The following is a 14,329-nucleotide window of genomic DNA, read 5'->3' as shown; positions in this document are numbered from 1 at the left end:
CCTGATAAGAGTACTCCGATACGGAGATATCGAAGTTTCCCAACCCTTTAGGGGGGTATCGTGACTAATTTGTTTATTAACCGATGATTGACTTGAAAGCTCAAAAAACCAATTGGGGTCACTGGATTTTAGCCAGAATAAAAATCGAAGGAAATTTCGGCTGATGGCCGCGTGCACGATTAAGAAAATTGAGTTAATACCGCGTGGAGTGTCTGCCCCAGCCGTAGGCAGTCTCAAAGAATATTTCTTTCCGATTGTTTCAACAGTTTTTATGCTAATTTAAATAACTAATTTTAACACGTGGGAATCTTGAAGCGAAACTTGTTTTGCTCACTTAGGTTCAACGACTGGCAGTAAATTAGCGGGCATTGCTTGATCAATGATCATGATCAATCAGAATTCGTTTAATTTCAAAATTAATAGAACTGTGCCTAGCAGATACGACTAGTCTTGTTTTTTCAGATTCAGATCTACATATACTCGTATGTCGCTTTATGCCATTTAGTTTATTGCTTCACATGACTCTCCGTCTCTTGAATGTATATAGAAATCCCACCTGCGCTTGATGAGTGCATGTACATATGTACCTAGATACGTATCTGGCATTTAGAATGTATCTAGCGAATGCTATTATTGTTGCTCGACCATTTCTTTAGTTTCAATGCCAAATCAAGGGGCCAGCTCTATAATTAATATCAGATCTCGAGGGGGAACAACTTGTTGCTGTCAGCATAAGCTATCAATAAATCGTACCAGCTAATTAATATCGATCAGGCGATCTGGGTATATTAAATGCAAATTATCGGATTCCGCATTCTAGATGCGAGTATTCCACTAGACTAATTAAATGTCTTAATCCAGGGCATGCGATCACGAACTAAAAATGGGTCAACAATTGTATTTCACAAATCCATGCCCAGGTATCGTGTTACCTCGAGGTTTCCCATTACAAGGGGCATGGTACCAACTTTGAAGCCCCACAAAGCAGGTTAACTATGTTGTGAATGTCGAACAAATTTATGCTTGAGTGCTAATAATGTTCAATCAATTGTTGCATTGAAAACCTTTGGAGCGATAAACCAACAAAAAAAACCAAACTTTGACAGCCGCGGATGAGAAAAGGGTACGAAGACGACAACGTAGACGACAATAAAATAAAAAATAACATCATAAGTACCATATATATATTGGTAGGGGAGCCAGAGGCAGAGCCAGAGCCAGAGCCAGAGGCAGAGGCAGTCTACCAGGAAGCCGCCCGGCCAAGCGCAACGAACTTGACGCTAAAACGCGCCCAAGATAATCAGACAGAAAAACCATAAACAAATAAAGTAAAATCCAAGTAACGACAACATCGGAAGGTGGACAACTTTGGAGTGCGCTCCGAGAACCGAGCTCTTCGTGTGATTGTGGGATTGTGCGACTGTGTGTATCTGTGTATGGAGTGATGGGCATATAAACATTACAGCTGCGGTTCATTGACATTGAATTGGTGGGTCTGACAGTGGAGTGCAGTTGGGAGCCGTAGGATAACTGGAGGAAGGTTTAGCTTGGCTTAACTTGAGAGCCAAAGTTCTGGGCCCGCTTAAGTCTCGGTTTTGTCTAGCTCTATGCACAACTGCGTTTTTAATTGTGCATGGAATAAAAGGCGCACTCAACGATGCACTTAATGCCGGGTAGAGCGACGAGGACAGCCAGAGACAGGACAGACAGAGCTACTTTCCTTAACATAAGAATATGAAAGGGATAGCTTGCATACTGGCATCACGCGTAATTTCTACGAATTCACAAAAAACAATAGGACCAAAGACAATGCTCTTGCTTTGCAGCGGAGTCAGAGGCGAAGTCAGAGTCGAAGTCAGAGTGGAAGTCAGCGGAGAAGTCAGAGGCGAAGTCAGAGACGAAGTCGCTGGCAAAGTTGTGTAGGCCTACCCGGAACCTTGAGGGTTGCATGACCTATATCACAGATTAGAGGACTGCGAAGGCAGCACGACTCCAGCATGAAGAACCTCTTACTTTCCCATGGCATCGGCACGTCTCCGACTCCTGCGCTGTTTCGCTGCTGGTCTCAGTCTCGGTCCATTTGACAAATGTTTCACATCACTACCACTACCCCCCGACAACTGCAGCAATTACCTGGCCCTGCAGTCGTTCTTCCCCTGTTGCTTTTGACGATTCGCCCCTCAGCCCTTGGCTGCCTCACAGTTGGTTGTCAGTGCGCCTTGCTGAGCTTCAAAACTGAGAGAGAAGAAGGGAAAAGGAGCCCCGGCTGTGTGAGAGCAGAACAAGTGCTTCTTGTTGCCGTTGCCGTTGCCGTTGCCGTTTCTGTTGCCTGGCAGGATGTCATGAAGTTAAGGCCCACGGGTGGCTCTGGCATGCGATTCCATATGGATTCGAGGAATCGGATAGCGAGACTGATGATTCCGATACCCAAGATTCTGCTGCTGATTACTCAATTAGAGCAATGTGAGAAAGCCATTATCTGTTGTAATTACATGGAAATTGGTTGACAGTGTGAAAAAACGTAGTTCAAAAGGCTTCCAACACAATTAGGGGCTGAATTTAGAGCTGGCAGTGGACGTTTTATAGCTATGTTAAGTAAGAAAACCTACATCTGAGAGGGTATTTGGTGTTGGGGTTTCTCCTTGAGGTATATCCTCTATAATTACAATTCGATTGGAAATTTACTCCCATCAGCCGCTTAAAGTACCTACATATTTATGGATGTATGTGAATATATCACCAATATATCAAAGACACAGCTAATTTCGAACAGCTTCTAGCAAATGTCAGTCCCTACAATCAATAATGCACTTACGAAACGCTAAAACCTACTGGGGATGGGAATTAAAATACTATGCTCAAGATTAAATAAAATCCGATTAATTACGGTCAGAAGGTTGACATCGGCGAGCGAAACGAATGCCCGACTGGTGACTGGTGCGGTGGCATTATGCAAAGGAATCCGAGTCAGAGGTCGGTAAACTATAAAAATAGCTTTATCGGCATCAGAGGAATATCCATATTCAAAGGGAGGTTACAACAAATCAAAGATTAAAATATCCGATCTGACCGTGGACTCATTAATTTAACTTTTGATGATGTTGTTGATGCTGATGCTGATGCTGTACGGGAGCCCGCAGGGCGAAGAGCGAGAAAAATATAAGGAGCAAGCGGGCGGCAGTAGTCGGCATTGAAGGAACAAGCCGCATTGTGGCCAAATGCATCATTAGGGGTTTATATTAAAGACAGTCGGCCGGCCTACAATCCGTAAAGAAGGCGACACAAAGACAAACATACAATAATGAACAGGAAGATGTTTTTACGAATGCCTCGGAAGTGCCCTGCCCAGATTGACCCGGTACTAGAAGATACCCATTACCCGGGTCCCAGGGAACAATCGTTAATTAAATTGTAGCTGTTTCTCACGGGCCGTGAGCTGCATACCTGGAGTAAAATAGCATCGAAATTGCCAGTATTGGTATGGAATGGAATACTTCACCCATAGGGGTTAGCCGCAGTCGCCGAAGAAGACTGCAAATAGTTCAGTTTCCAATAAATAAACTGCGAGTACGTCATCATCAGTGAACAGTCTCAAAATGGAGCGAGACGAGAGCACCGCCAGGCATTTTCTAATCTCTTTTGAGTCCCTCCCTTTGTCTTTTGTCTCCGACAAGCCTCGAGCGGAGATTCCACTGCGGTTTTTGCCGATTCATTTCCTCGGGCAGATTAGCTGATCATGATAAGGAATGTTCTTTTTTAGGATCTTCTGTGAGCTCATGAAAGACTCAAACTCTGATGCAGCGAAAAGACAACCCTCAATAAATTGAAATTAAGATGATTTATTTTTTCAAACTACGTATTCCCCTATGATCTTATCTTAAATATCTTCACTGCGTGTTCTAATGTGGGCTAATCGCAGATACCCAGAGACCCATAGGTGGTGAGATCTTGGATCTAAGCAATCCCCATGCCAGCCATATCCGTAAGTCCCAACTTAAACTCTGATACGTACATTAATATGTATGATTGCAAAAAAGTGATCTACCAAACAAACAGGTGAGCTGATCATCGTGTCGCCCACAAATATGCTGCCAGAAATAAGATATCTGCACGTAACTGTAATTTAAAACCATGCCACGACGAAAGAAAGGAATAAAAGGGCAAAGAAGAACAAGAGAATCGGTTTGGCATGGCTGGGTCCGGCCCATGGGCCCCTCGGGCGGGGTACAACCAACAAAAACAGAGCCACAAAACCTACATTATCCTCCAACACTAATTTTTCTTCCCCCCGCCCCCCGACGAACAATACAAGAAGAACTGTAAAGGGAGATATGTCATTTGCCGGTCTGCAAGACGGAACGAAACGACGCCCAAAGAGAAATAAAGATCGATGCGATGCTTCAGCAGCCACAGTTCCACAGTTCTGCTCGGGCCTCTCTACCCGATCCCTGCCCTCTCCACTCTCTCTCGGGCAACATGTGCGCCGCCGCTTTGTAACGCCAATTATGGGACCATAATTCGAAGCCATTGTCTGTGTGCACAAAAGACTAACGCAGGCCGATTTCTCTCTCAGAGAGAAATGCGAAGATCGTTCTCCGCCAGCTCAGAGTGCCTCTTTCCCAGTGGTGCGTAAAGCCAGAGAGAGAGGCAGAGAGCGAGAGAGCGGAATGGAAATTGGAAGCCAACCGCTCTCAACTTCTCTCTTGACTGGAATTCCAGCGAGCGCTAGCTTGGCCGGCACTGCTGCTCTGTTTGAACGGCGCACGAATCAGTTTTTTTTTCGACGCAGCGCCTGCCGGACGTGAGCGTGCGGTTGAGCAAGATTCAGAACGATTATTCTCGTACCAACAGATACAGTGAAAGTGTGCCGAGCCGCCGGAGACACAAAACACTCTACCCTAGCGCCTTTTTGAATAATTCCTGTAGTATAAAAGTAGAACATGGAGGGCCTGCCACGCGCATTAAACTACGAACTGTCGCACGATTTACATTTCGATCACTACGCTGGTGAGGCAGCTCAGCAGATTCTGAACAGCGGCAAACACTCGTCCGCGGCCGAGGCCTCAACACCCACGATCACCACTCTGGACGCGCTGGCCAATAGTGACTTCCTGAAGCAGATTGGTGCTACGATTCTTAACTCCATCCAGCTGAAGCATCATCACCAGTTCAGCGAAGCTGCTGCCTCTCCGCGAAACGCCACTGAGGCGATCATGGACTTTGACTTGGCCAACCATGTGATCCTGGACGGAAGCAGTGTGGATCAGCTGCAGCAGCAGCTGGAGTACGACAAGTTCATGAACGAGGTGTGGATCGGTATCGTGTTCACACTGATCCTCATCTCGTTGGTCTTCTGCATCTGCTCGTGCTTCCTTTACCACCAGTTTCGGACCTGGAAACGCAACTGTAAGTATTCCTCAAGGAGATCATAGCTCCGTTGTGCAGTGCTGATACCGATTCATTCGAATCTTATCGACCCGAATTGTGTGATCTCTGATTAGCCATAGCCGGACAAAGTAAACAAAATTAGTAAACATTTATAATCGTATTTAGAGCCAAATGTGCTAAATGAAAGGCAGCAAAAAATGTTGCTAGTGCTGGGTATGTACCTATAAAATATTTAATGGACGAGACCGTATTACCCAAAATGGAACCTGACCTCAACGCTCATAAAAGAAATATTCCATTAGAATCCATCCCGATAGGGCAGACGGTTTTGTTTTGATTGTTTTTTAAGTGCTTCTAGGCCTGCGCACTTTATAGGTCAAGTCAAAGGTTTCGTGTACACTACGTACGTATCTATTTATAACATGTTTCTCATTGCAAAGCATGACGATTTTGTCAACTTACGGAATTTTGAACACTCTACAGACTTCCTCTTTAACGTTTCCATAATAGGTTTGTTTTTCTTTGCCATCGGTTTGGCCAAACCTTGAGAGATGTAAAGCCCAGAAAATAGCCAACAATAAAGTGCTTCAGTTTGCTAAAAAAAATTTCAACCACGAGCTCAATTTGAATTTGGTGTCAATGTTCTTAGTTCCAGACAGAATTCAGCAGAGCAATCAAATTATTTAGGAAACTAGGTCGAGGTATATAAAAGTACACACTTTCCCCTACCATTTCCATGCAACACTAATAACCCTTTGTTTCTTTCATTTCTAGATCGCAACAATGCGAATAATTCCACACAGTGCACAATTGTTGATATTGAGGCATTGAAGCTGCATCCGGATTCAGACGATCCTGTGCCGGAATATACCTTGGTATCGGGCTTACCCAGCTACGAAGCGGCTCTGGAGCTGTTGCACAAAGCACCCAAAACATCGTGCCTGATTGTCTATCCGAGCGTGTTTAACGTATTCAATAAGCACGAACGAGATAGCTCCGACTCAACAGTAACATCCGCAGCAGTAACAGCCCAACAAACAGCAAGAACAGAAAGCGGACCAGCTGCAAGTGTGGCAGCGCCACAGACACCTCCGTTATGTGAGGTAACAATGCCCCTGCTTCCACCCAGCAACACTCCAGCAGCAGCTCCAATGGAAGCATCAACAATAGCACCGGCAATAGGCACGCCCACGCCCACGCCCACGCCCACGCCTACGTATGAAACGATTAAGCCGAACTTTGTGATGATGCCCGTTGTGCCCAGCTATGCGGAGGTATTTGGCAGCTCCTGTCACACCATCGATGAAAAGAAGAAATCTAAGACAAAAGACAGCCAGTGTAAAGACGACTTGAAGCGATGAAAGCGGACGGATTGATACGAAATCGTTCTTATGGATATCAAATTAACTGAGCTCTGTGATATTTTCATTCATTCTATTGATATCGATGGGCCTCACCAACCACCTATGTCGGTACATAAGTTTTAACTAAGCGCTGTGATTATAAAAAGACGTTACTACAAAATCTACTTGCTACAAATATTAGCCAGTCAGATAATTTAGTGAAAATTGTGCTTAATGAGTTTTTTTTTCGTACTTAAAATCCGTATACACACATACATACATATATATGTATATATACTATATATATTGTTATTAGATTTAGGTAGGCCACAAATTAATTTTTTTTTTTATTATTATTATTAAAAAATACACAAATTATATACATATAACTATGAATTGTACATTTTTTTTTAAACTGAAATTAGTGGGTGGAATCTGAACGTTTGTTTGCATCTTCATATCTCAATGGACCCAACCGCTTGAACAGCCAGTAAGATATTATTATTTTTCCATCAATCAGTAGACGTTCAAATTGATTCATTGGTGCTTCAGAACTGATTTGATTGTCGCCAGAAGCAGATGGCACGAAAATCCTTCCCCTAATCGACAGAAAGGGGTTTCCTTGTTTTCCCATCGTTTCGGAGCTTTATAAATAGCTTCCAGATTCAGCTCGTAGACTCAAAACAAACGCCAGAGCAGAGGCAGCAGAAGCAGAACCAAGCAAAATAGATTGAGATAGTTGCTATAGATAGATAGATGGATAGACAGATAGAGACAGCTCGGGTTTGACATTGAGCTAAGGACGCGATAGCTGGCTCTGACTGCGACCGTGTTGATTTCTGCTCTGTCTGTCCCTGTACGGCATCTACTCGTACAATGGCAACTGGCAACTGCGACTGCGACTGCAATTGTTGTGCACAATGCATTTGTGCAATTGTAATTTCGTATTGATAAGCTAGTAAATCCAACTATAGGTATGCAAATCGCTTTTGATTTCTCCCCCTGCACAGACAATGGACATAATAAATGATCTCAAACACTGATTTTCTAGCATGGATGTTGTCGTTGTTTCGCCTGACTCTACGTGACTCTCGGTTCAGCCAGCCAGCAGCGAGAGTCAGTCAGTCAGGCAGTCAGTCCCCAGCAGGAAAACGTGGCCATGTCTGAAGGCAATATGGATTGTGGTAGGTCTTGTTTTAAGAAATCAATGAATCTCTCTAAAAACGAGCACAGATTTCCCGAACATGTCAAATATTCTTCCTCCACAGCCAGCCTGCCAGCCTGCCTGCATTTGTATGTATGCATTGCTTATCTAAACGCTTTACCTAAGTTATTCCTTCAATTCAGTTATCTTGGCGCACTGCAATTGACAATAATAAATAGAAGGAATTCTATGGAAATGGAAATGGAAATGGAAATGGAAATGTGGTTTCCATTGTATTGGATTTGTCTCTCTTTCGTGATGTGTAATTTTTCCTTCGTCACTATCATTACTATTATTATTATTATTGTATTTTTAGATTGCTGCTTGCACTAGCACTTGCACTTGCACTTACACTTGCACTTGCAGTTTCAGCTTCCGTGCTCAGCGAGGCAGTCCGTTCCTTTACTGCTATTATCTGTTGAATGGGTCAACAAATGCCCGGCAACCAACTAGAAAACCACATGAAATGTCAGTAGGTGCGAGCACGAATACAGTTTATTATGCGAGAGCAATAAAAATTATTTATCTCATGCCATCGACTGATCGCAGGTCGCCGATCAGGGGTGTGAAATGGGTGCAGACGGAGCCGGGGTTCTGGCTCCGTTCTGGGAAGAACCTCTTGCCGTGTCTAGCCGCAGGCCGCAAGCCGCAAGCCGCATTTGCATATCGGTGGGAACAGTCGCCGTATACGGCGCTTATGCAAAACAAATATTATTAATTACAAACTCAATTGCAATTTATGATGGTTTAAAGTTTATTTGACAGTTTATGACATATACTAACCCCTTGAGCCGCTCAACTAACTTACACTCACCTCCATTATCCATAAATATTCCATTATTACTACATTTGGCACCATACTTACCAACCTATAGCAAGATTTTATGGAGGAAGCGGGCTCTCCCCCACTATTTAAATGCCAACCAATACGCCTACCGATTTGAGCGGTCACAACAATGTGTGCAAATTGTTTCATTAAGCGACTCCGATCCATGAAAACATGCCAAAAATGTCCGACAGCGCGTGGCCGGCCACTGGCCAGCCGTCTGTCTGGTAATCCACTCACGTTCTAAACCTAATCGAAAGCTTCCTCAGACCGAAGTCAGCCGTGACTGTACTGGCTCTGTCAGCTAACAGGGCTCTGTTGTGGATTACTCAGCGCACCTGTGCTCATTCTGCAACTGCCTTGTGCCACTGAGCTTCAATATCGTTTTCAAGTTTGATGTGGCCTATTCTATGGCCCTTAACACATGTAGATCGGACAGCACATCACAATATTGTGCAACTTCAGCAACATAATTTGCTATTAATGCAAATTGGAGCCCATCCGAGAAAGCGCATTGCCGAGAGACAATTTATTAAAAACCCATTCATTAATAGAAGATGCATCCGTCGGGTGAAAGTTTGATGGTGCCACAGGGCACCGAAACCTCACCCCGACGCCATCTGAGACTAATGAAACTAACAATCTATGAATAAAATGCACATTAGCCCACGTTTACGGCTGAGCTTACCCCTTACAAAGCGGAAAGCTTACTTGGTGGAATGAATTTTCAATTAAGCGCCAAATTCATGCTGCGGATGGAGCTGATGCTGGAAGAGACTGCGACTTGACTACGTACGGCTCAAAAAGCGAGTTCAGACGACGCGCCGCCGATGCTTGAAAGTGAAACCGGTTGGTCAACAGCCACAGAAAGAGGCACAGACACGGCAACGGCAACGACAACGGCAACGACAGCGACAACGTCATACGCAACTTTTGACCTACTTTTCGATACAAAAAGGCACAACAAAAATAATCGCTTAAACTGAAAATTGGCAAGCCGGTCTTTCCAAACGATGCAAAAGCGGCCATCATATCTATAACTATATTGATAGGGCCTACGAGACTAGATGAATCGTAAAACTAATAAATATGGTATTTATTTAAACCCTGGTAGCCTCTCTTCAGTATACTCGTAAAAACAAATATCCGAACGATAGATAGATAGATATATTTTAATACTAACTACACTGCACATTGAACTCCAACTATTTTGTGAATCGGATGAGATGGAACAGCTCCAACTTGCCGATCGCCCCTCTCCGCGTCATTTTGGAGGCATTTTTAAATGTCAAGCCCAAAATTCTCCTGGAATCCAAATAGATTGAAAGTGTTTGCGCAATTCTAAAGACTAAAGATAAATATGTTTAGTCTTTAGAATTGCGCAAACACTTTCAACTGACAATGCGGTGTTTGCTTTTCTTTTATTCCCACTTCAAAATGAATTAAAGGTTAAAAATAAAAAATAAAAATATTAAACACCCAGATAAAGGAAAGCATTAAATGAAGAAATATCAGCAGCCGCCGCCGCCAACCAAAGATTTCGCAATCTGATGTGTTTGCCTTTGTAACACAGCAAGCGAGAATGCGGCGCTTTCGCAAATATTTGCTCAAAATATTTTACATACATACAGATGTACTCTCACTCGTATGCATGTGTGTAGGCACATGGTGAAGTGTAGAACAAGCTTTTCCAGCTCTCAATGAATCTTAGATAACGTTCCCCCAAAAGCTTTTTTTCGAAAATTATCTCTACCAAAGTTCTGCGAACCTGCCTTGCCTCATACACACACACACACACACACACACATTCATATGTATGTTTGGTATGTAGAGTGGACATACATATTTGTCAATCTGAATAATTGCAACAAAATCCAATGAAGTTGTCCCTATTTTACAACAACATTTAATTCTACTCCCAGAAATACAAGCTATTTTGTGGGTATTTTCCTTAATGCTTCACTTGACACACAAATAAAAGTGAAACCAACAGTTGGAGGACTGAAAAGTATGGCCATGCTGCAAGGTGGGAAAACCACGGAGCAGCAAACGAGTTAACTGCTCCTATCTTGGGCGCTGGCATCATATGAATATCAAAGTTCATCAGTTCATCAGCGAGGGCGGGGAGGCTGAATTTGAAATTGGAACTGGGAATGGGAACGGGAGTGGGTATTTTGTAGCGACTACAGATCCAGTTGGATATGCAGACAGATACAGACACACACATTTAAAGTTGGTTGATGCAGGTTTGTTTTCCTGATAAACTCATGGCATGAGATTCTCCTAGGAATCCCCAAATCCCTTAGCCTCTTAACAATCTGTTTCGTTTTCTTTTTACCATGATTGTCTCTTCTGCGTATTTGGCTGCGGTTTTATTATTTAATGGGCCAACAATTTCTCTTGTAATATAATGTTTGTTTGACTTTTTCGAGACTCTTCATGATTTCACAGAAATCCACTAAAATCCTAAGATGACGCGGTGAGAGGGATTTGAATCCTAAAATATTCCCATCTTAAGCATCTTTTCTGTCACTAATGGAAGAATAATATCGCCTAAGGCGATTTCTGCAGTGTATACAGAACGGAAAACTACCAAGTACTAGGTAGCATCTAAATACAAATATATATAGGTTTATTGGACTTCAAGAGTATAAAAACTTCGGGGCCCTGAAGTTCGCCTCCTACATGGTTTGACATTGTCTTTGAGTGTACATGAAAGTTTGATTAATTTGTTATCTACTTTTAAGAACGGATTGCTCCATGCTCGCATTTTCAGAACCATTTCAGTTAAGTTACTCACAATGGGTGCGCAAAGACGTGTCTACTATGCAGCCTACTCGGCATTGATTCTGCTGCTCCTGACCGTGCTTTCCTTCAATATCACTGGGCATCTCTGGGGTTCCAAAGGGAAACTCGCCCCTATGAGGATTTCCAAAGGTGTTGTAGATTCACTGTACGATGACATCAGAATACTCTGCATGATACCCTACAACTACAACCATCCCAGCACAGCAAAATATGTGAAGCGAACGTGGGGCAGACACTGCAATGTCCTGCTCTTCGTCAGTGGCGACATCGACGATGAACTGGAGCCCTATGTGCCAGGAATCAATGAAACAGACAATTGGACTTTGGTGCATCGGGGCTTGCTGCACGCCTTTGAGGCTTACAAAGACGAGGCCAACTGGTTCCTTAAAGTGGAAGACTCTAGGTAAGGATCTTCCCATCTTTCGCTTGATCATACTACAATTTGATTGAGTGCCAACGCACCCGATCCATTATAATTCTCCTTCTTCCTCTCCGGAATTAAAGCTGTTTATATACAAATTTAAATACGTATTTTCGTGCAATGAGCTATTATACTTTGACTTATTCGTTGATAAAGTTATCAGCCTTCACCAACGCTTACTTCCCCTTACATCGCCTTCAAGTTCCTACTTTGTGTTTGTTTTTTGTGGTTCTAATTTTCTTCAAGCAATCTTCATGGCTATGTGCACGAATGAGGCTGCATATTGGCTTCGATTAGATAGTAATAACTAATTACTTGACAAATTAAACTAGTCGATCAAATTGTATGTAAAGTTGCAGTAATATAAATTAAGATAAAAATGATTCCCACAGATATGATTATTTATATATGTATTTACAATATATTTTCCTTTGTTTACAAATGGCTGTATCATTTTCAAATCAAATGTAATCTTAAATGTTCCAATTTAAGACCCACGTTCACAGACCTTATCGAAAGTGCTTTGGGGAGCTGAGGAACAATGTGTGGGAGGTCAAATATGTCTGTTGAAGGGCTATCAATGAAATGAGAATTTCTTTTTTATTTATGCCGTCATATATAATTGAGAATTTATTAGCTGTGATGTCAGCATCAGCCATATAATATTACAACGTCAATTAAATTCGAATTGAGTGGCTTTTTTTAATCTTCGATGTGTTTTCATTTTCTTAATAATAGCCTTTGCGGATGCTCGCACTGGTCATTGACCCGCAACTAAGACTTAATTTTATAGGACCAGTCATCAAAGTTAAATGTTCTGCTGACTGACCCTCAAATCTGAGGAATTAAATTTGCTTATTGTCTGACGACGGCGCAAAGTTATACTTATTAACTTCTCTAACTATACTTTAAAGTCGAACGTCACCCACAGTGGACCACCTACAACATTCACAGTCCAATTTTGAGGCTGTTCTATGCGAATCTTAGCTCATCGGCGTTATTTCTGGTATCTTAGGCAGTTGCTTTGAATCGATTTTGATTGGTTGATCTTCCATATCTTATAATTAGCTTCTTGTTTCAAACCAGCCTTGGGTACGTCGCACGTTTGGGACACGTTTTCTTTAAATGTAAATTTGTTGCTGTTCGCTCCACGCTTATTTAAATCTATACGAACATACAAATATATTTACTTGTATATATGTAACTTTACTTGATTTTGTATGCACAACAGAGAAGAGATTGGTTTTATTGATATGCACAATTTCGCAAGGTGAATGGGGAATGAACATTTTTAGATCAGCACAAAAGAAATGTTCGCATGGCGAATAAAATATTTTCTACCCATAGCTTTGTGGTTCTGGAGAACCTGCGCTACATGATACACAGCAAGAAATTCGTACCAACTACGCCGATCTACTTTGGCCATGAACTGGAAAATGTGTACGCACACAAGGTGATTGAAATGCCTCTAAAATTTTGAATTTACTCTAGTTGTGTCTTGCGGCTTTAAAGCCCTTTGTCTTTAGCCGAAGTGGTTATGTGATTAGCCATGAGGCCCTAAGACGGTATGTGGACCTGGGCAGAGATCCAAAGGACGACCACTGCCAGCACTTGGAGGGCTTTACGGAGGAGCTGGAGCTGAGTCGGTGTCTAAGTCATGTGGGTGTGACCGTTGTCGACAGCCGTGATGAGGACGGAAACGAGACCTTCATGCCCGTTCCAATGAGTCACCATTTCTTGGAGGGCTACGATAACATAAGCTGGCTCAAGAACTTGACATACCATAAGGTGGACAAGGTGAGTGCATACATCCTCATATTTGAAGGATCTGTGCGATTAATACTTATCCTCTCCTCAGGCAACAGTCCCCTTGTCGAAGCGCGCCATAACTTTTCGTGTTGGATATCCACCTGAAATGTACGATTATTATTACTTTGTTTATCGATTGCAATTGTTCGGTCTTCCTATGCAAAGCTCCCCTGAGTCCTCTAATCAATAAAAGCGCGTCTTTGGCAGCTGGACTCCTAAGGTCTAATGGTTCAATTACACAGATACAGATACAAATCCAGCCACAGACACAGAGTGTATGGCATGTAAGTTTTCACATTTCTCACATTATGGCTTCATACACATACGTCGAGGGACAGGGACGGGGACGGGGACGGGGACAGGGACAGACGTGTTTATCAATGAATCTGTCGCTTGGGCCTGGAGTTCGAACTCTCAAATTGCCGTTTTGCCTGCCGCTGGCCTGTTTTGCTTTGAAAAGGACTTCCGTTTTTATTTTTATTTTTTTTTCTCGGCTTAGCTTCATTGTTGCATCACGTTTGATATAACAG

The 14,329-nt window shown here is 42.8% G+C and overlaps 2 protein-coding genes across 2 annotated transcripts; both read left to right on the top strand.

Moving 5' to 3' along the window:
- Positions 1–4,764: 4,764 nt before the first annotated feature.
- Positions 4,765–7,071, top strand: LOC108153336 (protein commissureless 2). Its single transcript, XM_017283272.2, has 2 exons — positions 4,765–5,406; positions 6,163–7,071. Exons 1-2 carry the CDS (start codon positions 4,941–4,943, stop codon positions 6,747–6,749), a joined length of 1,053 nt encoding a protein of 350 aa, XP_017138761.1. The 5' UTR covers positions 4,765–4,940; the 3' UTR covers positions 6,750–7,071.
- Positions 7,072–11,563: 4,492 nt separating this feature from the next.
- Positions 11,564–14,011, top strand: LOC108150819 (glycoprotein-N-acetylgalactosamine 3-beta-galactosyltransferase 1). The gene is made up of 4 exons (XM_033387525.1): positions 11,564–11,972; positions 13,338–13,443; positions 13,503–13,787; positions 13,849–14,011. The coding sequence occupies exons 1-4, from the start codon at positions 11,683–11,685 to the stop codon at positions 13,987–13,989; spliced, it is 822 nt and encodes a 273-aa protein (XP_033243416.1). The 5' UTR covers positions 11,564–11,682; the 3' UTR covers positions 13,990–14,011.
- Positions 14,012–14,329: the final 318 nt, after the last annotated feature.

This window comes from Drosophila miranda, chromosome XR, assembly GCF_003369915.1.
Source record: "Drosophila miranda strain MSH22 chromosome XR, D.miranda_PacBio2.1, whole genome shotgun sequence".
Taxonomy (NCBI): Eukaryota; Metazoa; Arthropoda; class Insecta; order Diptera; family Drosophilidae; genus Drosophila; species Drosophila miranda.
This window is presented reverse-complemented; position numbering and strand designations above follow the sequence as displayed.